Raw genomic sequence first — 26,437 nt, forward strand, 5'->3', positions numbered from 1 at the left:
AATAACTTAAATTCCAAACCTTTAATCATGTGCTTCGAATAAGACTTGATTTTGCATGATATAGCTTTATATCAATATTTTTTTTTTAAAAAACAATCGGATCTTGATTGTGCAGATAAGTTGCTGGTGCATATTCAGCTATGAACCCCTTGATTATCATTGGTCCCCTCTAAAATTTTATCGATCCTGTTAAAAAAAAACCTGCTTTAGCTAATATTTCAAATGAATATATTGCTATTTTAGTAAAATGCAAAATTTTGCTGCTAATGTTTGCACAGCTTTTGAATCTATGACACAAGATGTTCACTTCATCCAGCAAACAACTGAAAGCATAGAATATTCTGCATGTAAACAGATGATGTTTAGGAAAAACAAACTGAGATGCTATATTAATAAATGCTGAGTATATCAAAAAATCACATTATTAATCATGAATTCAGTATGGTTTTTATCATACAGGTTTGATTAAGGTTATAAATTACTTTAAATAATGCATCACATTCCTTAAATGCTAAAAATGGTTTGTTGATTTTAAATTATAGCAACAGAAAGCATATTTGAGAATTGTTTCATTAATAAGAAGGTATTAATATTACAGAAGGTTTTAATGTTACATTAATACCTTCTGTTGAGGTCACTACACAGGTGGATGGTGTCTGTGTGTACCAAATTAAAACTGCAAATCAAGAAAAACTATATATTAAACCTTTAATAGCAATCTTTTCTTTGCAAGTTTACATGTGAATAAAACAGAAATTGAAAGCAATCTCAATTATAATTAACATAAATAAAAAAATATTAACACATGAAAACAACATTCTTTTTTTTCTGAAAGTGAAAAACAGAATTAGTCTGCTGCCATTTATATTTGTAAAGAGGGAATATAGTGATAATTTTATTACCTTGTTTGCTCTCTGCAACCACAACCTCTCAAATTGATAAAATAACAAAAATATCATAATTTGTAACAAAAATTATTAATTCTTTTATCGGTATTTATGTATAAAATTAAGCTACAAAACTTCATAATCATGAGACATGGAATGGCATTTAAAATGGCGTTGCAAAGTATTTCTCTGTATGAATCTTTTTCCACAGATCATGCAACCATAAGGTCGCTCACCAGTGTGAGTACTTATATGACGTTTTAAAGTAGTTGCAAATTTTGTGCTGTAAGGACAAAAAGTGCAGGCAAATGCACCACCTCTGTTCTGAGAATTATCCATTAGCATAGATGAAAATGGTGCTTGACTATCAGTGAATCCCTCCATATCTGCAAAAGAAATTAATTTATATAATTAAATCTAAGCATTATTTACAAATTTATTTTATCATCTCATATTCACTATCTAATTGTACACAGCAATGATAAAATAAACATATATTATAAAAATTAAGACTACAAATAAATGGATTTAAAAATGTGCAAATTTGATGTAATATTACTGATTGATATACTAAATAAAATATAACATAATTAAATATATACAGTTTTTTGGTATATTAAAATATAGAATAAATTTATTATATAATATACATACCTAGCACATTCTAATTCAAGATTTATAAAAGAACACTACTTAAGTAATTTATTCTTTCACATATTCTGTAATGTATTTTAATGTTCTTTTCTGAAATTGCAACCAGTTTATAATTGTATACAATAAAATAACTTGATATATTCTACTATATTTTACAGTGAAAAGGATATAATATATTCTCTCTATTAGAATTTCATAAGATATTCAAAATGCAGGAGAAATCAAATATTAACATTTTTTACAGATTTAAATTTTACTGCACATTAAAATTTTATACAAATTTCAACAAAAAAGCTTGTCCCACTTTCTAAGGTAATTCTTTACATATAGAACTAAATTCAAAATGAGGTTTTTTACAATTATATTATCTATTGTATCAAGCAATGCTAAGTATATAACAAGTTAGTTTGTAAAAAAATTCACCTCATTATCTTGGTTCAAGTAAATTTTGCATAATAAAATCATATATGAGTTTACCATACATAACATTTAGAACATATAAAATGAATATGTTATACAACATTTACTTAAAAATTTCAAAACTTTCATTTCCATATATACTAGCAAAAATTATCATACATATTAGTTTAAGTCAAAATTAGCATTACACAGTGTAACCTTGGTTCACAAACTTAATTCATTGAAACAATTTTTTCCATAAGAAATTATGTAAAATGAATTTGTTCCTGGACACCATATGACTGCTTAAGAACAAAGTAATTTGAAAGTAAGTTCATAATGCAAGACCTGTGGAATTCATTAAATATAACACATATACAATATTACCATATATGCAGTATTTAACAAAAATTAGGAAAACGAATGAAATTTTAATGTATCTCTACAAAAGAAAGTTGACGGTGTAAGTAAAACACAGTGAAGCCAAAGGTTGAAGTGTTATTGTTTATCCTATTCCATAAAAATATGAGGTAGCTGCTATGTCTCTAGGGTTCTCCCCCCCCCACACACACACACACTTTTCCCTTAACATCGTTTGCCTCTACTTAACCGTTTGAGGGCCAAGTGTCTTTGCTGTTTTTCCGCCCAAAAGTGACAAGGAGCATCATTTTTGCTTGTCTTATTCTCTGATTAAAAATCCCAAGGAATACTATTGTGCTCTTTTCTGCTCTTATACAATAAGTTGTAATTCTTCCAATTGAGTGTTGTTCTAACATCTTTCAGAGCTTAAGTAGTCTGAAATTAAAATTCATTCTTTTACCAGCTGTCTCATTATTTTACTTTTACCTAAAATGGAATGGTAACCGTAAAGTTTCGCATCGGCAGAAACTGAGCGTGTCCCATTATCGGCTTCGCAGTCTAGAACGCTGGTACTTTTCAAGCAACACAGAAGCGCAAAATTTGTCCGCTATGATTTGTTTCTGTTATATTTTAAAATGTTCCTAGACCAAGACATGGCATCATCACAGCAAATATTTACATAACAGCTTACTATTGCTTTATCAGGATGATAATGTTCTATGAATCTTTGCACCTTACTCCATGTTATACCAATTTTGTTCCATATTGTTTTGGTCTATGTGGAAGTGATTGACTTAGAGAGGTGATATTCAATATTTATGTTTCTTTATGTTCTCAGATATCCTGGTCACTAATACATTTTACAGTAAATACCCAAATACTAATCATTTAATTCTAAATATTTGTTAAAATTAAAAATCTGGAAAGATTTAATGACTCATTGTTTCAGGAATTTTTTTCTACTTTTTGTATTTTCTATAGAAATTTTGGTTTATTCTGACGGCTTGCTAATTTTTCCATCATGCTGTGAAACAAACCACCACCCCCTTTTTGTATGTGTGGACAAAGAACACTTAATCAGGAGATGACAATATTTGAAATAATCATTTTCTCTAATGTGCATGATGAAATTATACAAATTATTATATCCTTTAACTTAAACAAAGAAGATACAATTAAAAAAAACAAGACTAGACATACTTTAACAATGATTCTGAATTTTCTCTTAATATCTGGAATCACTGGCATTACAATTAAATACTTATCTACAAAATTAGTAACAGTTTTACTTTTTTATGGCATTTATAATACAATGGCTTGTTGGTTACGAATTAAGAATATTACACATTTTGTATATCTATATTTAAACAAAGTTGCAACAATTTTTGAGCTAAGAGAAGATTCAAAGTATTATGAAAAGTAGCATGTGACATCAGTGATCATGTTACTTTTTATGACATTATAGGTTTGTGAGGTCACACGACCTATGATGTCATCACAATCTCCGAGTGTCATAAGTTACAGACAGAAATTCAGTTCTTGGTTGTTTTATTCTTATATCAGCTTTGATGAAAATCTTAAAACCATACTTTAATTTTTCATTACTTCTTTTAATTAATTCTCAGTTTTTTTTTTTTTTTTTAAGTCTGTTAATATCCATTGCTAGGTGTTTCTCATGTTTGGATTGTTAACATCATTCTACTAATTCTCTTCAGTTGATGATTTATCTTTTTTACATGCTCTTAGCCCATTTACTCAGCTTTCAGTATGCTTTTGTCTTCAATTTTCATTCTTTCTAACCAGTTCTCAACATGGATACACATTTCGAAAACTGGTGCTAAATTCTTTTCACCTTGCTCATAATTCATACATTAATATAACAACTATAATCGAACATTGAAACCTTACTCGCAGAGTACCAAAATATTAAACAAAGTGGTCAATCAAGCACATAAATACACCAGCAACTAGCACTGAAAACTCGTGCTCTTGGGCGACAATCACAGTATTGTCACTTGCCAACTTTTATTTAAATCTAAATAAATTACTACTTCTTATCATAAATTAATTTCAATAGATAAATTATACTTACATATGGAGATTTTATGATATATTAAAATTTTGAATGTAACAAAAAGTAAACAAAATTGCACAGACATAAATTTTAGTAGCGGAAGTTTGTCAAAGTAGCAAATTTGCGAAAAATTGCATAATCTGAAAACATTGTATAAGAAAATTATTTCTCCACAAGAATAAGATGACTTACACATACAAGCATCGAATAAATCAGGACATCAAGAGGCAATAGCAAATAAACGAATGAAATTATACTGCATACAAATATGATACCACCACAACACTTAAGCAGCTTTCGAAAAAAATATTTACTATGACTAAAGAATCAAGCATAAAGTAAAGCAAGAAGACATGTCTGGAATATATTATTGTTTTTGTATAAATTTTCATAAAGCAAAAAATAAATTAATTAATTAAAACTGATGATTTATGATTTGTTTAATAGCTCCTACTAAAATAAAATAAATTACAGCAAAACTTCATTGTAAACATTAAACTCTGCCTTCAAATAAGTATCCATTTTTTATCCATAAATTATGCTCCAATGCTTCTCAAAATACTTCTGAAGCTGCATACTGGAGCAGTTTCAACAACATTACGTGACAGTATCAGTCACTAAGGTGTGCAAGATTAATCTTTCAATAAAAAATAAATATCTCTTCACCTCCATACCATCATAATTGACTATAAACATATCTTTTGTTAACAACACAATACATTACTATATTCACATTCCAAAATAAAACTACATATAATTAATAAAATGCATTAACTATTTTAAAATAGTGCATTTCTGCAAAATACTTTCTAAATCAGAATTACACTTTTTATATTGGACATTTTTTATATTACACAACAATTTATTATATTCAAAGAATTAGGCAGTTTTCATCAATTTATTATTTGGTTTATCATAAATACCGTATTTACCTGCATCATTTACCCCTTTTCCTAGTAAATTTATGGAATGAAATTTGCCAATTTAAGTTTCATTAATTCAATAATGAAGTCTGAACTGTGCAAAGTATATTTGCATGACATAATTTTACTGCTAATAAATATTTTCACTTGTTAAGGATAAAAGTTAAAAATGGTAGATTCAGTGATCTACAGAGGAAAGTTGGCAGCTATCATATTGATACAACAAATCAGAAGTTTCTAAATGATATGAAAAAAACTTGGGGGGGGGGGAGAATATGCGATATGCCAGGAGGAGAAATACACTGGTAAATACAGTATAAATATAAAACAAAGCATAAATATGTAATAAAATATATATTCTTGAATGCAGTGCCTTGGTAACTGAATTAAAGGGCAAACCCTTTTAAAAATTTTATGGGAAAACAAAAATTCCTCTGTGTAACATTGAAATGTGAACTTTTAATCCCCTTTTTGTTTTAAATTTACTTGAACATTTTAAACATCTGAAGTATTCCATTCTGGGACATAAATTCTTTGCCGGAACTGATGGCACAAAACTGTAGTTACTTTGACACAAATTTTCAGAACGAAAAGAATTACTACTGCTGCTGACTGATTTTGCCCTCCAAAAGCTTGCACCTATAAAGATGGATAGAAATCACACAAAATATGCTTATTAGCTGATCCTTAAAAATATGGAATTGATATTTCTTACATATCATGTATAATTTAGACTACATAAAAAATAGAACACAATTTTCCTGTATTCCAACATCATCTAATTTTAAAATATGCTAGAAATTTCTTTTGTTTTAGTGGATGTACTAATATATAAAATAGAACAAAAAATATCTAAAACAATAACTCAACCAAAACAAACTGCCTTACTTCATATTCAGAGTAGATTATCATTAATTATAAATGTACTTTCTCATTATCTGCACCTCATGTTTTTTAACATGCTAGAACTGCCATGTTTTTAGCATATTTTTGGGTATGCATGCAATAACAACTGACACACACATGTACATTTTTCAGGTACATAATGTTTTGTCTAACAATCCAGAATGCAAAAATTACCATTCTATGAAATAGCAATTCCTAAAAGACAAAATTTTGTCGGAATACAATGTTAAAAACTACAAGCAAAGTGTTCAAATACGAGTTGGAAATGGGTTTCATGGAGGACTTTTTAAGGGAAACTGGACAAAGTTCCATAGTTTTCCCCATGTGTGATGCTACAAAAATTACAAAAATGCCCATATAGCCAGCCCATTAATCTAGAACTGAAGCCAGGTCAAACTACCAGTGTTTAGCAACTTTACCGCTCATGAATTAGAGATGAACTTGGATTAATAAGAACACAACTGAGGATAGGCTGTACCACACTGCTACTTCTTCCTCTATTTTGTCGATTCTTATACATGTCGGATGCCAGTCTCAGGATCGAAGATGACAATGAAATTAAAAAAAAAAAAAAAAAAAAAAGAAACCTCTCCAAAAGAGAGAGAGATGACATTAATTAAAAAAAGAAAAGAAATATATGAGAGTAAGGCGAAAAGTTCTTGGACTGACAATGAAATGATTTTATTTTTCTATATAATCTCCCTTGACTTCAACACAAAGTCCAGCATTTCTCCAACATAAGTATTCCTTCTCCAAAGTGAGAGTCTGGAACGTTGTGAAAATATCATTGGATGTAAAGTGCTTCCCAGAAACAAAGTTCTTCAAGTTTGGGAACAGATGGAAGTCTGAGGGTGTTAAGTCAGGAGAATAGGGAGGATGGCCATGCAAATCGTACCCCATATCCCACAGGTTTCCCATCACCAGCACTCCCTTCTGCGCAAGTGCTTTGTCCTGGTGAAAAATTATTTTTCTTCTTCAGGTCAGGCCTTTTCTTGCGAATTTTGGCATCCAGCTGGTCAAGAAGATTGGAATAATGTTCGCCTGTAATTGTTCTGCCTCTTTTTTTTTTTTTTTTTTTTTTTTTTTGTAAGGTAATCAATTAACAGGATCCCTTTCGCATCCCAAAACACACTGGCCATCACTTTTCCAGTAGATAGGATCGACTTCGCTTTCTCTGGCGCTGAACCACCGGCCTCAACCTATTGCTTGGACTGCTGTTTCGTTTCTGGCATGTGATGGACCCATGTCTTATCCATGGTGACAAATAGCTGCACAAAATCAGTCAGATCGCTGTTGAATCAGTCCAAAGATTGCTGCAAAAATCGTTTGTGCATTTGCTTTTGATCGGCATTCAGCAAATGCGACACCCATCTTGCGCAGAGATTTTGCATCCCTAATTCTTTGAGCAATATGTTTCGCACCCTTTCTTCCAATATCCCCTCAGATTCAGCTATATCACTCGCCTATCATCCAACATGATATGCACTTTTCTAATGGTTTAGGGTGTGGTTAAAGTTTTTGGCCATCCTTCACACAAGTCATCTTCGAGGCATGTGCTAGCAAGTTTAAATTCATCTGTCCACTTTTTAATGGTTGGCATGGAAGGAGCAGAGTCCTCATAAACATTTATCAATTTCGAAAGTTGGGGTTTCATTCATCCAAAAACGAAGAATTTTATGACTACATGATATTCAAGTTTATCCATTTTAATGAATAACACGTAAGACATTTACTGCAAAAATTCGTGTAAACAAACTGCTTCAGAGAACAAGTTGAAACTGGTCAAACGAATTAATGATACGTGCACCCACACAGGAAACATAAATTTTTGCTCATTGGAGTGCCATCTTTGAGTCAGGCTGAAAACGTTTCCCTCATATAAATCTCCAATTTTGTAGAATACGGAGAACTTTTGGGTTGCCACTGCTTGCAAGAATCAGAGTCATGAGTGTCATTTTTGAAGATGTACCAGCAGATACAGGCTAACTCTCAAGTACCTATATAAGAAACAAATTAACATTTTATTTAATGCACAACTACTTACTTTAGTGTATGTACTCATTATTTATTTAGAGTGAAAAAGATCTCTACTGCATTTAATCCAACTTGTAGCTTTCATTCTATATATACATTTAAAAATATACAGGTGTATGTTTTATGTTATAAAAAACTAAATAACACTTAAATTTTGTAAATAATTTAGACACAATTTATTCCACAGTTTTTCATATTACTTAATTCAAAATATGCCACTGAAAACTTACTTCTCAGCTTCTCACAGTAAACACGGACAAATGATGAAATAAAAATTATCATACTCAAAGTAATTAAAGAAAACTAAAGAAAATTGCCATCAGCCAATTATATAATAGTATTAGCCAAAGAAAAATTACCTCCCATTAGTCATACATTATTGAGGAATTAGCATTTCCAAGAGAAGCTTTCAAAACTTACTGCCTGAATCCCTATAAATTAAACACATTCAAAAATTATAATATACAGTACAAAGTCCGTAATCTGGACGTCCAATATCCAGAATGATCTGTAATCCAGACCTCAAAGCCACAAACTTACGCGTGTGCGTAATGCGTTTACGCATGCACGTTTAATGTGCATGTCTGCTACGCATGCACATAAACCCAGTAAAGCATTTACACATGCGTGCTTCCGATAGCGAAGAAAGTGACAGAACGAAACGAAATTGAAAACGAAAAAATTTCAAATGACAAGTTAGTCGGTATGCTCGACACAGCAATTACAGGATTTGAACAGTGGACCGTTTTAATTGAATAAGAAATTATGTTTGGTTATAGAAGAAAGAATTAATGAGAAAGTATTAGCACAAAAAATTATGTAAGTTTACATTGAAAGAAATGTTTAATAAAGTAAACAGATAAATATTAAGCTTTTTTTTTTGTAAATTTTGATACCCTTTAGATCATAATTGCTCTTTATTTAATAAATTACAGTTTCATATTTTTAATTGTATAATTTCTGAATTTCTGCATGCTATCTTACCAGATTTAAATTGATGATCTATAATCCGGAAAAAACCCTAATCCAGAAACTGTATATATATAGAGAGAGAGACACACACACATATATATATATATAATAATTTCTATAGATGACTTCAGGATTAGGAGATAGCATAGACACATAAGATGACATAACAGACACAAATGTGACCAAAACAAGACACTAACTTATTCCTGAATATTCTTGATAAGCATAAATATATTCAAATATCATTTAAGGTGCAATAAGCACCCTTCAATTTGATATAAGAAATCACATCGCTATATAACGGATGAAGCAGAGAAAACGAACATGTTTGCACAGTGAGAGGAAGGCAGGGAAAAATATGTGCATTTCAGCAAAGAGTTTGGACAAGAGCTAACCACAAAGCAAAATGAATTAGAATTTTTAACTTTTGGATGATGTGTTTAGATTCAAAGTTTTAAGACAGGAAGGGGACATAGCCTAATTAAAATGAGGAATAAAAAGGGCTATTGCTAAATTACAGTTCACTTTAATATTATTATATCTGTTATATACCACCTTTCAAACAGAAAAGGCTTGGCAATAAATAGAAAAGCATTTTTAGAAAAAAGGATTAGAGCATTAGCAAGTGAAGACAAAGTTTATACAATACGTACTTTTTCAATAACAAAAAAAAAAAAAAAAAAAAAAAAATTTTCTTCAAGGTATGTTAAGATCTGAGATAAGATACGCTTTGTATGTTAAGATCTGAGAAAGTTCATGAACTTTCTCAGATCTTAACATACAAAGCGACACATAAAACTTGAATTTGGAAATATTACAAAAAAAAATATTATATAACATCTGAACTAAATGCTTTTCTATTGCCAATCCAATTTTAAATTTTGTAACTTTATTTTCTCTACAAATAAATGTACAGTCCAATTTTAAAAGTTAGTAACTTCATTTTCTCTAAAAATAAAAGTTTTTAAAGTTCTTCAAATGTTTTCTACAAATACTATAAAAAATTGTCCTCAATATGGAGTTCTAATCTTCACTTGAATATCATAATGTATATTTTACAGTCCTTGTCTTAAAGATCTTTTGAAAAAACTGATGTTGGTAATATAAAAACCTAAATTATGTTTTACATATTCATGAAATTCTATGAAAGTTAATTATTCATTTTTATAAGACAATCCACATTTTTTATTGTAAACCAATGTAAAATGGATTTTCAATATTAATAAACATAAAAGGTAACAAAATGTAGTATACACAAATGTTGAGAAATAGGATTCCTACTTAACATATAAACTTCAGTATTAGTAGAAACTTTCTTATACAGGGTATGTCAAAATGAATGCCCCAATTTGATAAGTGTACTATGCAAAATGTAATAAATGTATTAATTAAAAATGTATATACATGTAAAGATAATAAAAGCAAGTTTTGAATAGTTGCCAACAGATGGCGCTGGAAGTCCAATCGTCATCAGCCTTTCTAAGGTAACGAAACTGGCAGAAAAACAAAGCCTATGTAAAATGGTTACGCAACAGGAAAAAGCATTTTGTGTGCTTGAGTTTCATGTTAGCAAGTCTATTGTCATTGTTCAGCATCAGTTCTGAACAAATAAAGAACTGACAGTGCCAGATCATAAGGAAATCCATCAGTGGTATGCAAAATTTCAAGATAAAGGCTGCATTTGTGAAGGAAATTCGGTAGGTCGTCCTTCAGCAGGAGAAGATATAGTTGATCATATTGAAGCCAGCTATGTTAGAAGCTGTCAAGAATTGACAATACGAAACTGGATGAAAACCAGGAGTAGCCCACAAAATTGTGTGCAGAGTTCTTGGGAGGCAAATGAAACTGTATCATTTGCAGTTGGTGCAACACCTGAAACCTGAACAACTGCCATGTCGATTATCTTTCTGTGACACACTTCTGATGCGCATGGAGAATGAAGAGTTTTCGAAACAGTATAGTTTAGTATTCAGTGATGAAACAACTTTTCAAATTTTGGGATTAGAAAATAAGCATAACGTGAGAATTTGGGATACCAAACATCCAGTGCAACACCAACATGATTCCCCTAAGGTTAATGTATTTTGTGTAATATCCTATGAAACTATCTATGGTCCATTCTTTTTTTCTGAAATTACCATGATGGGAGGAATGTACCTTGATATACTCAAATTATGGTTTCTGCCACAGCTACACGATGATATGCCTAGCTTTATTCTGCAGCAAGATGGTGCACCACCCCATTTTATGACTGAAATGCGGAGCCACCTCAATTAAATGCTACCACAACGGTGGATTGGTAGCATATCTACTGTAGTCTTACCTTGGCCATCATGATCCCCGTTTGTCACTCCAAGCGATTTTTTTCCCCATGGGGGTTGGTAAAAGTTCGCATGTATGTGTCTACAGCTCTAATGACAATGACCGATTTGAAAACCCATATCACAACTGCTATCCCTAGCATCAATACAGACATGCTGCACAATGTTTGGCAAGAATTACTTTTCAGACTTGATGTATGCCGTATAACAAAAGAAATGCATATCAAACATTTGTGAAAAGTACATTCAAAACTCGCGTATATTACCACTGCATGTATATACATTTTTAATGAATGCATTTATTACATTTTGTGTAGTGCACCTATGAAATTGGAGCATCCATTTTGACTTACCAGGTATTTTATATCAAAATCATACACAGCTAATTTTAAAGACCATCAAAATAATCTACTTGTAGGACGTTTTATATTCATAAGCCAAATTAAAGCAGCATGATCAATATATACAATAAAATCATTTCAAGGCATACAGCAATAAAGATTACCTATAGCCTCTACAAAGGCTGTATATTGCAACACAATAACTGCATAATTTTTATCTTAATTTTTTAGAATGGAAAGTTATAGGTTGTAAATTACCATTTGTTACTCTTGTTTTAAAACTGCACCAACATCTTCTTTAGATAGGTCTACAAATACATGGCAGAGATATGTTGGATTAAATAGAGTTTAAATGGGTCTAAAAATTAAAGCATCTTTTAAATTTTCAAAGGCTGTTTGACATTTAGTTGTCTATTTATATGGAGTATCTTTTTTAATTAAACTTGTAAGAGGGTCTCTAATTCTTGCCTTAATTAGGAATAAATTTATGATACACATTAATACTTCCTAGAAATCTTTGTAATTCTTTCAGGGGGTTGTGATTTTTTAATAACTTCAATATTTGCATTGCTGAGTTGATATTTTTTAGCTTGAACTTCATATCTTAGGGAATTTTTTTTTTTTTTTTTTTTTTTTTTTTTTTTTTTTTTTTTTGAGCAAAGTGCTATTTTGAATATTTTAATTTTCTTTTTCATATATGTCACTTTAAGATGCTTTAAATGTTCTTCAAAATTCCAAGAAAATACTATGATGTTTTCAAAATAATTTAGAGCAAACTGAATTTGATATTTTTTTTAATTTGTCTAAGAGCTCTTTGAAAAATAGCCTGGGGAATTTTTCCACCAAAAGGTAATCTGTCGAATTCACAAAAATCAAATTTTTTTGCAAATTCTATCTTTTTCATTTCATTTTATATGCCAATAGCCAGATGCTAGATCTAATGTAGGAAACACTTTTCCCCCCTCTAAAGTACTGACATAACTGAAAATTTACAAGTTCTGCAGAATTACTCTCTGCAGTGCCATTTAAATCAGGACAAATATAGAGATGGTTGCTAGTCATGTCAGTCAGACCACATAATGAGCAAATTGGTGAATCTGCCAAACTCATGATGGAGATGTTTCTGCAAATAATCATAACCAATTCTGTGATAAAAATTTATCTATCATGCACACAACTCTAGGCAAATTATGGAAATAAGAATGGTCACTAAGAAACCCAAGACATCTCTCCAGCTTTATCGGCAAAGAAGTTTTGCCAATTTGCATCAATACTAGACTTACTAAATCTCTTAACAATAGAAAAATCAACAACAGAATGACAATGAGTTAAGTCAAAGCCTGCCTTGGCCAGGCCATCTGTTACATCATTTCCAAAACTAACACAATGGCTAGGAATCCATTGTAAAGAAATGAGTTATCTGGTTTCCAAAAGAAAGTACTATTAATGCTAAAGTGTGCCACTGTTATTGTAATCTTCTAATATTATGCTTTCGATATGCTCAACTGTTAAGTACACAGAAGAATGTGCACACTTCGAAGAATGTTGAAGAACAGGGTTTTAGATGCTAATATGAAGCTTTTGTGAATTCATAAGCACAGTTTATAGATGCTTCAATGAATTCAAGAGAACATTTAAGGGTATACATAATTGTTTTTCCAATACTTCAACCTCTCTTGATTTTGTAGGGAAAAAACCTACAGGCATAGAGATATTTTGTTTATGTCTTATATAGATAGGACAAAGATTTATCCTCTGTTAATAAACTGAATTACTTCTGAGCTCTAACTCTGAGCTCAGAAGCTATTAACAGAGCTTCTGAGCCTCTGTTAATAAACTGAATTACTTCTAAAAATTACTTCTGAGCATCTTCCATCAAATATATGAAGCTTCTTTTACCCAAGCATCTACCTAAGACAGATTTTGTTGGACTGTCAGGTAATCAGGAATCCAACAACTGTGAAATCTTCTAACACTAAGTTTTTCGTGAACGATACTTTTAATGGCTGTTGATTCAATATTTAGAATGCACTAAATCTGAGCATAAATTAAGTGACTGTCTTCCATTAATATCGCTTCTATAGGTATAATGTTTTGATCAGTTCAAACAGTAGTTAATCAGCCACATCAATACTCCATCTTGCAAAGAATATTGCTTTCTCTTGAACTAATGGAAGCATACATAAACTATGCTTGGAAATAATATAGTACAAAGTCTGAAATTTAGCCATCCAATATCTGACCAGCAATATATATATATATATATATATATATATATATATCCCCAGATCTATTAAAAAATCTGGGAATATAGAATATGCGATTTTCCTGCCATCTGGCTAAGAATCCTGCACGTCACTTTCAAACATCTGCTGGCTAGGGAATCATACAGTAGCCAATGAGAGTACTTCACCAAAACTGCAGTGATGTTGGCCATGCTTACACTATAGGCTCTTGGGTGGTTGTTGTGAAGTGGTTAGCATTTTTTCTATCTGACCTAAATAATAAGTGAAGACCCAGTGCTGCCATGTCTACATGTAATTTTAATAGCTTTAAACTGATGATCCAAAATCCGGAATCACCAAAGTCCCAACAATTCTGGATTTCAGACTTTGTACTGTATTTCACAAAAATGTTTGGATAAAAAAATATCCAACATGTTAAAAATTAAACTTCACTGTGTTTTGGAATTAAGTACCAATTATGCAAAGATGAAATAGTCTTCTTGCTAATTCATGTACAAATTTTGAGCACAGAGATAGGACATGCATATGAACCATATCCTCATAGGAAATATATCTTGACATGCTACTCAAATGAGACAAAAGGGATACAAAGATATAGCAAGAACACAGTACAGAAACAGTGAAAAATACTCCATTATGTGAAACTTGAGAGTACCAGAACAAAGAGTTCCCGATTTTAAAAAAAGCTTTTAGCATTTTTTTTTATAAAAATACAAATTAGCTGATGCTAAGCATGCTTCTTCTTTAATAAATTTTTACATTTTTAATACTGGAAGAAGGAAAAAAAGTCCAGTACCAGACAGTAAACTTGGAAGGCAGCAAAACAAGAGAAGCAATGTGTAGTGCCAAAATAAAAAGTGAAAACATTACTGTTACACTTTGCAGAATGACGAAGGGCAGACTATACATAATAGCCCTTCGTCATTCTGCAGAGCAAGTATTCTGTCAGACTCCTTGTCTGCTCTTCAATCTCTTGCAAATAGACAATACCCACATTCTGGAGTGCAGAGAGCTCTCAGCGTCAATTGCTGTTTCTTTCCAGTGGATCCCAGTTCACTGTGGGATTCTTGGGAACGAGGCTGCCGACATTTTGGTCAAAAAGCATGCAAAGATCTTCCAGAGACCTTTGAAAAGCCTTTCATTTCATTCAGTTAAATGCCTGATAGAAAGAAGATATGCCTCCAGAGTAAAGCAGAGAGCACTGTGTGACTCTGCCGATAAGCCATGGGCCTCAATAATTGAGGATACACAGTTGATCCCAGATTTTCTTAGAAGTGCAGCTGCTTTTCCGCCTTACAACACACCATGACTGTTTGCCCGCATACTTGTATTGGCTCCGGCTTTGAATTTCTCCTTTATGTCCTCTGTGTGGACAACATCAAAGTTTTGATGCTACTCATCTTGACTCATGCTCTGCACCTGTATTTTTAAACTGTAAAGTTCAGAAATATTGGAAGGCTAGAGATCAAATGGCATCATAGCCAATCTTCTGGGCATTTGTAATAAATAAATAGTTACAGTTTTTTCCCACTGGCTAATTTTGAGTTTATGATTGCAAATATAAAATCTATGTCATGAGATTTTTATATAAGTTTAATGATGCAGTTTAGAGTAATTAATTATAGGGAGTAACTATTTTCAAAATGGAAAGGGAAAATAACCAAATTAAGAAGAAAAGTCAACAGACTATTGTAAATTCTAGTTAGTCTTTTTTTATTTTGATACTCCGATCATCCACCTAACCCTGAGAACAACTACTGGGCAATGTGCTGTATCGCCAAAGTAGGCTGCGCAGAATTTTATGAAAATTTATTTATCTGGCTACACACAAGTGCGAACTATGCCGGCATGGGATTTGCCAGTATTTTTCTGTTATCAGAACCGTATTTAAAAACGTATGTATGCATGTACGCATATGTGAGCATGAATGTATGTGTGTGAATATGAACGTATGACATACACACGTGCATACAGTTCTGATACATACGTTTCTGAATTCGGTCCTCATAACAGAATACAGTACAAAGTCCGTAATCCGGATGTCCATTATCCGGAATGACCTATAATCCGGACCTCAAAGCCACAAACTTACGCATGCGCGTTTAATGCTCGTGTCCGCTACGCCTGTGCGTAAAGCGTTTACCCATGCGCGCTTCCAATAGAAAGGTGACAGAGAGGTTATTGAAAACCAAAAAATTTCACTTGTTAAGTTAGTCAGTATTCCCGACACAGCAATTACAGGACTTGAACAGTGGAACTTTGTAACTGAACAAGAAATTATGACTGTTTATAGAATTAAAGAGAAAGTATTAGAACAAAAAACGAAGCAACTTAAACAACTTACATTGAAAGAAATGTTTAATTAGGTAAACAAATAAATATTAAGCTTTTTTTTTTAAATTTTGATACCCTTTAGATCATAATTGCTCTTTATTTCGTAAATTACGGTTTCATATTTTTAATTGTATAATTTCTACATGCCATCTTAGCAGATTTAAATTGATGATCTATAATCCAGAAAAAACCCTAATCCGGAATCGGAGAAGTCCCAACAACTCCAGATTACGGACTTTGTACTGTAGTGCCAATTTGCCTTTTGAAATTAAATGTCATTATTGTAACTGCTGCTTGTTATAATTAGTGTGTGCAGTTGTTTTTTTTCCTTACAACAAATTATGATGCTACTGCAGAGATTGCCTGCTAATGAAAAAGAAAGCATCATATACATATTAGAAACATCCATAATGAAACATTAAAAATTACATAAAACAACAAAAAATTAATTCAATTAAAACAGTTTCACAGTATCCACCAATTGCAAAAATGTAAATATTGTCGGGATTTACTTTTATTATTGTTCAAGTAATAAAATGCCTTTAAAAAGGCACATTTGGCTAGCTATTATTTACCTCCGATGTTACATTATTGCAGAAATCTTGCAGTCAGAAGATACTTTATCAACTATTATGCGATTGTGATAATAGCTTTTTCTGAATATGTGCAATTCTCTGATGTTTTTCTAAGTTAACACTGGTCAATTATACATGAGAGATAAGCAGCGGGGAAGGTAAGTGTTTTATTATGGATGGTTTTTGCAATTTTAATTTAAATAATTTGTTGCTGTTTTATGTAATTTTCACTGCTTTACTGTGAATATTTCATGTGTTTTCAGTTTCATTAATTTATTGCTGTTTTATGTAATTTACAGTTCACTGCAATTTTTTAAAATGATTACATTTTTCACACCTGAGGCTGATGTAAAATTAGTCACAAATGATTGGCGACATTACAGTAAAGATGGCCATACGATCAAAGAGTACCTAATTTTAAGTTACATATATGTTTCATTAAGTTTGAAATATTTTTACTATACCTATATTAAATATTTTCTAATTTAATAGATATATATTTATTGTATATTCCAGCATATAACATGCACTTTTAATACAAAAATAGGACCTAAATTTACGAATGAGTGTTATACGATGGGTATAAAAATGACAGCTTAAAAATAAGGAAAAAATTAGATTTTTACATGTACCAAAATGTTGCTTATTTAAAAGAAATGACATATTAAGAAATTAAACATTTAAGAAATTTAACATTTTCATTGTCAGAAAACATGAAAAGTGTGTCGGATTCATCTTCCATCATATATTCAGGCATCTAGAATTTTGCTCCATCTTCATCATCATTATTTTAATCTATAAATAAATAATCATTATCCGTTCCATCTTTCACCAACACCAAACATCTTTGCTGCAGCACGATTTACATTTTCCTTCACAAAATTAATTGCTTTGCATTTGAAACCAGCATTTTTGGCAGTACATGGACAACAAAATTGTGAAATTCTTGTTATTTTGGCTTTCTGTAGTGACAATTTTTAGGCCAAAAACTGCTGCTACACAAAGCCAAAATAACATCATACCATGTACACATCGACCTATTTTCACTTAAACAGATCGAACAATTTTCACTTAAAAGGTCAAAGGAGAAGCCCATTATACACTAGAGCCAAACACAAAATATATAATCTCAATAAACTACATTTTAAATCACACAATGAAATAACATAAAAAGGAAATTCATCTCATACCATCTAAGCACTACACAAAGGAAATATCCACTTATCCTATTTAGAAATTTCCATGTCTTCAGTCTGTGGCACACAAAATTCTTTAACAGCATCCAAAAACTTTCTAATGGAACACTTTACAGAATAATAATGGAACACTTGGGGAGCATTTGAACCTTTCTTGCGACAAACCCAATCAAAGCCATCTGAACGATATTTCAAGTTTGATCATACACTTTTCCTTTGTACAAACAGAACACTTATAATTCCATTGAATTACATCCAACAAAATTTCTTTTATTCTGGCCTCAATGGCTTAAAAAAAAAAAAAAAAAAAAAAACTTCCACTCTCTCATTCTATACCACCAAACACCCACTTTACCACCAGCAGCCATTTTACGATGCACAATACGCAATGTACTTCCTAACTGACATCCAACATATATTTTCCCATCAATCAAATTCACCGCAATCATGCAACCAATCACCTCATAATAGGGTTTCCATAACATTCAATTACTCAGTAACCATAAATAAAACAACAACTTGGCGATAAATGAAACAACTTTGCGATAATCCAAGGGGCACCCTTAAATATACCTTAATCCACAATTTTTTTTATTATTTAAACACTTCAAAGGAAACTTCAATATATTTCTTGTTTTCAACTGCCATAAATCATATACATGATAAATTGAGGATACTGCCAAACAGCAATTCACGCTACATTTTATTTAGCTTTAATATATTTATGTTGCATTAATCATTTAAAAAGTTATTTCATCTGAAGTTTTTACACAATATTTTTTATAATAATTATTACTTTATAACCGTGAGCCTCAGGTTCCTAACACTTCATTGCTGTTGGATTGCAAAATTTCTAACTGTAATTCTTAGATATGCTATCAATTGCATCCAGAAAACAATTTAAAAGTTATACAATGCAAATCTGGTAAAAGTATATTTTAGGGTACCTCTTGGCGAAATTTAATGATTTTTGGCGGTAGATGGATATTGAGTTTGTGTAAAATCGCCGCTACACAAAGATAAAATAACAAGACAAAGAATTGCACAAACTCTGTACCCATGCACACATCGACATATTTTCAATTTTAAAAAAATCCCCGAATTGCAAAAAAAAAAAAAAAAAGTTATTGTGCACTCCCTTGACTTTATCCATGTACACGTCGACCTATTGTCGCTTAAAAAATTTCCAAGAATTGCACAAACCCTTCACTTTGTCCATGTACAAATCGATATATTTTGAATCAATATATTCGAAAAGTCAAAGGAGCACCCAATTCTAGAATACAGGCAAACAAAAAATACATAATCTCAATAAACTACATTCTAAACCAAACAATAAAGTAACATAAAAAAGGAAAAACATATTATACATTTAAATACTACAAAAAGCAAATATCCACTTACCCTATTTAGAAGTTCCTTCGTCTTTAGTCTGTGGCACACAAAATTCCTTAACAGCATGCAAAAACTTCCTAAAATTATCTGAACTCGAATCCGTATATCGGCGTCGCCACATCTGAACCTTTCTTCCTACAAATCCATTCAAACCCATCTAAACGGTTTTTACGTTCAACTAGATCCTTCCTACATACAGGACACTTATAATGGCTACTAAGTAAACCTTCATTTACACACCAGTCAATTAATGCTCTTTTTCCCTTTCATTCTAAATTGTACAGAAACTTCAAATTAATCTTATTACATTCAGCCATTCTACCGTCTAAACAATAAAACCAACACATACTTCAAAAGCATTTACAAAACATCCCATGATTCAAAATTTCCCAGAATCTTGCACCTGATTACATCCAATAGGGTTTCCACAACATTCAATTACTCAGGCTACTATAACTGAAACAACTTGGCGATAAATGAAACAACAACTTCGCCATAATACAAGGTGTACCTTAAAGTATACTCTAACTGCAAATCTTTCTCTCTCTATCTGCATATAACACTTTGTTAAAATTAGTTATACAGGTAATACACATTTCTTAATAGTTTGATATTTTTATGTATATAATATTTTAACATTTTAAAAATATACTTCTCACTTAAGAAGATGTCATTCATCATAACACATTATAATGGCAAGTGTACTAGCTGTTTTATTTCACATACCAGCAGTTACACAATGATGACATAATCAGTAAGCGAGACAAATGAATAACAATAAAGCAATTTTCTTTTTGACATTTTAAGTTAATCCCCCCCTTCACTTTAAAAACAAAATTAATCAATATGGGTAACAAGATTTGACAGACAAAGAGTCGAAATTAAATTCTTCCGTTAAAAAACTACCATTCACACTGAAAGACTTTAAAGTTTATAAAGCAAGTTTTGCTTCAAAGGTTCATTCCTTTTCTAACAATCATTTAGGTCATTTACTTCTAGTTTTAAGTGTTCACGTTCATACAATCTTGTGAACCGCAACTACAAATGAATCAATATGCAAGCATCAACTGGATTAGTCAATTAGTTGCACATATTCTTAATTGGAAATTTCTGTACATAACAGTTTTTTGTGTGCTCAATTTGAATTTTACAAAATAGTCTTTCTTTTTATGGAGCTGTACATATCATTATGGTTGTTGTTCCCTTTACTCAGATTTTTCATCAATAGATTACATTCTGCATGAAACACCAAAAGCAATGCAGAAACAAATAACATTTAAAATTGGAACTGGTTTTAATCTTATTCAGGATTTTGTTTTATATAATTTTAAAATTTTAATAATTAATTCTTTTACAAACCATTGATTGCAATGGAAATATTCAGATTTCAAGGATTTTTTTTTTTTTTCCTCCAGGTGTAGCTCTTTTAAGTTATTGTCCTATTTTATCCTTTTCTATCCCATAAAGTAAAAAGAATGCCAAAGTTCTAATGATTACACAGATTCTGAAAATTTTCATTTTCATATTGAATAATAAAACTATCAGTATCTTCATCACTGATTATGCAAAAGTATTGAAGTAATGAACCTTTTTTTTTTTTTTTTCCCAATAGGAATTATAAAGCTGGTATGCTCTGGCTGAAAATGCAAGCTCTGTCAGCATTATCAGTAATCCATCTACTGCTCATAATGAATATCCTCAAAAATTTAATTGGTCTTTTCTTTCTTTTTTTGAGCAGCAGTTTGAGCACATTCCCTGAATAAACTTATTTATTCTATTTTGAACTGTTCAAGCTACAGACCAAGATTTGTAAAATGTCTTTATAATGTACAATCACTCATTATTTTAGCATTCGGGTGATATGAGTTAATAAATATAGAATGTATTCCCAATGAACCAGCAAGTACATATCATCTGTACATAAGGCCCCAGAATATTAAACAATAAATGTTATTTTTATTTAGAGGGGAAGACGAGGAATGTTGGTACTTTTCTTCATGTGTCTAAAAGTCTACAATCTTCATAAATAACTTCCGAGTTTTTTTTTTTTTTTTTTTTTTTTCCAGAACTATTTTTGAGCCTTTGTCAGATTCCTAGTCTCTAAAACACTACATTTTCAGAAATTTAAATTTCAGTATTTGTTGACCAAAATTCTGGCAGTATACTATACACTTTGGTTTTATACTCCTAAAAAGTACTTCTTATTCTTTAAAAAAATGATACCAACTGTAAAATTTGCCAGTACAAAAATATTATGAAATACTAGCTTATATACAAGTCAGTGACTAAAATTATTTCAATGTGAAACAGACATGTTACTTTCAAATAAAGATTCACTCATTACTATTATATATCAAGAAATAATTTTTTAACCACACCATAAGATAAAGAGGGTACTTTTCTGTTACGCACCTGCGAAAGTGCAACCAACTATGCACCAAGCACATTTGTCCCAACCATAAAGAAATACAAAAGTAAAGGAAATGCTTTCTATTTATTTACAGATATTTGTAAATTTGTCTCCCATCTTGTGTGCCCATTCATTTCAGCTTATTTAAGTGAAAATAGGTCGATGTGTATATGCATACCGAGTTTGTGCAATTCTAAAAAATGTGCCAAGCAGTGAGTGATTCTGCCCTTTCCCCATAAAAATTATATACATGCTTGGTATGAAATAAATATGCTGCCTTCTATACACTATTCTTATAACTAGAAATTGTTTACAATTAAAAACCCCGCCAATATGCTTGGCAGGTGCATGACGGAAAAATACCTAACGTTTCTGTAACTAGTATGAGAACACTTTTGGGAAAAAAAAAAACGAAAAACACAGCTGTTAACATTAATAAATTAATCCTGCTTTACTAAGCAGCAGGAAAAAAAAACAACTAGTAATACAAATGATAAAGCAAGGAAAACAATGCTTAATGAAACCAGAAATAATCCTTTTACAAACATTTAGGGCAATGAATTTCGTTACTAATCCCGATTATAAATAACTTGCTTTCATAATGTCAGCCATTAGAAACAAATTTATTGTTATAATTAAAAGGATTATCTTCTTTTTATATTAAAACAGAAAGAATTAAAACATAATTTAGCCTTTCAGCAATTCGCAATTTACGCATACACCGGAAGTTACCTTACGAAAGGGAGGAAATAGATATTAGCGAGTTGGTGCATCTCGACATCAATTCGTTTTGCCCGAATGTAAGAATTACATATGAGAAATAAGTACGTACGGAATTTAGAAGAGTGAAAAAAAAAAAAAGATTCAATTAACTTAATTGAGAAAAATGCAATAATTTAAGAAACTATGTTTAAATACAAAAATATATAGAATAGCGTTTAGGCGTAACAAAAGAAAAATCCATGTACATCTGATTTTCTAATCTCACACCAACTGGCAAGAAGACTTTAACAAAAAAGCACATGAGTACATATGGTTCTTGTTTCTACGAAGTGGACGGGAGAAGAGACAAAGAATATGTATTGTTCTTTGACAGTCTTTGAAAGTGAGGTAGCTTCGCAGAAGTAATCGATTTTCATGTATAATTTCGATTTAATTATTAATCGATTTCATGTAAGCTATTTTCATGTATAATTCAACTTTCTATACGTTATGAATAAAGCATAGCGTAAGGTAATCAGAAACTGCATGATGTTACTTTCTTAAAGTAAAAGTTTAAACGATTTTATTGAAGCATACTTGAGAAGTTTTCTTTAGATCTGATTGCAAAAAACATTATTGCGACTGCAGCTACCATCCACATTTTCATACTTTATGGAACTGTGTACAACATGAAAGCCTCGCACTAGAAAATAAAAAATGGGTTCCTGGAAGGATCTGCCAAGAGAGATTCTTGTGCATGTTTTCCGCAGTTACCTGATAACAGAAAATCAGAAAAGACTCCTAAGAACAGTGGCCCCTGTTTGTTTAGAATGGGAAGAGGCCTGCATGGATAGTTATCTGTGGTATACTTTTGATGGTCATTTGAACTTTTTGGAGCTAAAGGAACTATCTTTAAAAGGCTATCTACAACACACTGAAATACTGAAGTTCAGTCATATTAATGATCAACATTCTGTAATAGAATTTGATGAGATTTTCAGTGGACTCCCAAAATTAAAGTATATAAATGTGAATAAAATTAAGAAATCGCAAAAAAATGTTTTTCAGTCTCTTATGAATCATTGCTTTAAATTGTCTGAAATTGACTTTTCAGGCAAATTTCAGGTACATATTAATTTTGAAATAATTCAAGAATTTTTACATATTCGTGGATCAGCTTTAACTGGAATTAATCTTTCAAACGTTCATCTAGTAAATGCAGAAAAGTGTTTAAAGAATATTGCTGCTTGTTGTCCCAATTTGCAGCAGCTGTCTCTTTTGAATATTGATTGTAATCGAATTCTTTTTCCTTTGTTTGATTTTCAAGCTCAGTGTTCTTCTCTGAAACTTTTACGGATGGGTCCTAGAGTAAAAATACAAGCTAAAAATAGTATTTCTTTCCCTGGTTTTCCAGAATTAGAAGTATTTTCCTTTATAATCGAAATGGAGTATTTTGGAGATGAGCAACTTAAAAAAATTTTGTTTAACTCCACAAAATTACAGTATTTGGAACTTCAAGGCAGTTCAAATTTAAGTGTGAGATCCTTAATCCAATTACCTGCTAACCTTTTAGAAAATTTTATTTTAACTAAATCAAATATATGTGCTTCACAACATGTGTATGAATTATTTACCAAATGGCATCAGAGTTTGAAGTTTATAGATGTTTCTGGTATGAAAGGGGAGTTTATTAATGAAGCAGTATTAGGTCTTCTTCCACCTGGAAGCAAATCATCTGTACGTGGAATAAATTTAAGTGGCACTCAAATAACTGCATTTACTGTTAAGAAACTTATTGAATTGTGTGATGACTTACAAATGTTACGTTTGGATTCTTGCCGCAAGCTTCAAAGGGGAATGAAACAAGCATTTATTGGAAAATCAGAATTGCAGTATCTACTAAAAAAAATATCTGAAGAATGTGCTGATTGCTGAAAATTACTCCCAAAATTAAAGATAGAAAAATCATCAAAGGCTAATCTTAAAAAGTATAATTCTAGTATACAGTACAGATGGGATTTGGTGACATTATGATAAGCAATGTAAGCGTCATTTTGGTATTGGTGACAATTTTCAAAATCCTGCCAATGCCATATTGTATGCTAAGATTTTATCCTTAAAAATATAGTACACAGACATTTTTCTACATTATTTTGAAAATTTCATGTAGTATCAATTATGAGAAAATTTTATTTGAAACATCAAGAATTGCTTGTATATCTCTTTCCATATATTCTATATATTGAAAATTAGTTAATCATTGTGTGCATTTAAAAATTGTGAAAAATGTTTGTTATATGAAGTGTGACTTAATTATGTAGAGTTTTTGTCACAAGAAATAGAAAAGGAACCATACTGTCCCATTTAGAAAGATCTCGTATTAGGCCCTCTTATATAAAACAATTTTATTTTTCAACCATGTTGCATTTGGTAAAAAAACTAAAAATAAGAAATATCTTATGGAAAATTAATACTTAAATAGATATTTTAAAGCTAATATTTATTGTCATAACATTCTAAATATTCAAGATTCTTATTCGTCATATGTCAGAAATTTAATAATTTTCCTTTTCAAATTTAACAATTTACTTTATAATTTTTACTATCAAATTGCACTCTTTGACATGTAAAATTCTTTCTTTTGTTTGCAGTCTTAGAAAGATGTATAAGATGAGCTTCTCTAAAAGCAAAATATCAATTTCCTGATCATATCAGTAGTGGGTCAGTTATCAGAAGTTTTGTTTGAATTTACTAGTTTGTAAATTCATGTTCATGATTAAACAGTAATAAGTAATTTAGACATTTTCTCCCATTTTTTCCCATTCCTCGTGTGACTTGATTGCATTATTTTTCTTATGCTTATTCAAAATAGTGTTATTAATATTGTTTGAATATGATCTGAATGTTCTGTAACATTTTACATAATTGTACATGTAAGTATCTGCATGGAAAATGTTTTCCAATTTTAGGTGGAAAAAGAAAAAAAAAAAATAGTAATAATAATAATAATAAATAATGTATATTACCTAGTTTGCAATTTCAGGATTAATGATGTGTTTTTGTATTAAAATCATTTTTAATCAAAAATAAATGAAAACTGAAAGAGATTAATGTTAATTATATGATGTTGAATTCATGAAGTCATTTTTCTCATTGTAAATTCCATAAGGATAAAAATTCATATTCAAATGTAAAAATTCATAAAATACAGTCAAAACTAAGAAGTTGTAGTGCTACATACCATATCTTAAAATACACACACTTAGTATTTTGTACTTTTAATAAGATGCTTGTCATACTAATAAAGTCAGTTTTTACTGAATATAAGTATTTTAGTCTTTTATTCTGCCCTATTTATTTAAGCATTTGTATGGTTTCTTGTTTTTTTTAATACAGTCAAAAGTCTTTAATCCGGACTCGTCGGGACTTCGGCGATTCCGGATTATCCGGATTTTAGATCATCAGTTTAAATCTGATAAGATGGCATGCAGAAATTATAAAATTAAAAATATGAAACCGTAATTTTGAAATAAAGAGCAATTATGATCTAAAGGGTATAAAAATTTTAAAAAAAACCTTAATAATTATTTGTTTACTTTATTAAACATTTCTTTTAACGCGCGCATGCGTAAAGCATACATTACGCAATTAGAAATAGACGAAATTAGAAAATTACCACCAGAAAACTATTTGATGTGTATTCCTGAT

The 26,437-nt window shown here is 30.8% G+C and overlaps 1 protein-coding gene and 1 long non-coding RNA gene across 2 annotated transcripts; one reads left to right on the plus strand and one right to left on the minus strand.

Annotated features, from left to right (window-relative positions):
- Positions 1 to 691: 691 nt before the first annotated feature.
- On the minus strand, positions 692 to 22,753 carry LOC118184912 (uncharacterized). Its single transcript, XR_004757505.2, has 3 exons — positions 22,574 to 22,753; positions 1,542 to 8,200; positions 692 to 1,273 (listed from the first exon to the last, which is right to left on the minus strand). It is a non-coding gene; the product is annotated as an uncharacterized LOC118184912 (long non-coding RNA).
- Positions 22,754 to 23,446: 693 nt separating this feature from the next.
- On the plus strand, positions 23,447 to 24,664 carry LOC118184913 (F-box/LRR-repeat protein 6-like). The gene has a single exon (XM_035354648.2). The coding sequence runs from the start codon at positions 23,447 to 23,449 to the stop codon at positions 24,662 to 24,664; it is 1,218 nt and encodes a 405-aa protein (XP_035210539.1).
- Positions 24,665 to 26,437: the final 1,773 nt, after the last annotated feature.

This window comes from Stegodyphus dumicola, chromosome 2 (assembly GCF_044657685.1).
Source record: "Stegodyphus dumicola isolate Sdum_Otavi_A_Nest chromosome 2, ASM4465768v1".
NCBI lineage: Eukaryota > Metazoa > Arthropoda > Arachnida > Araneae > Eresidae > Stegodyphus > Stegodyphus dumicola.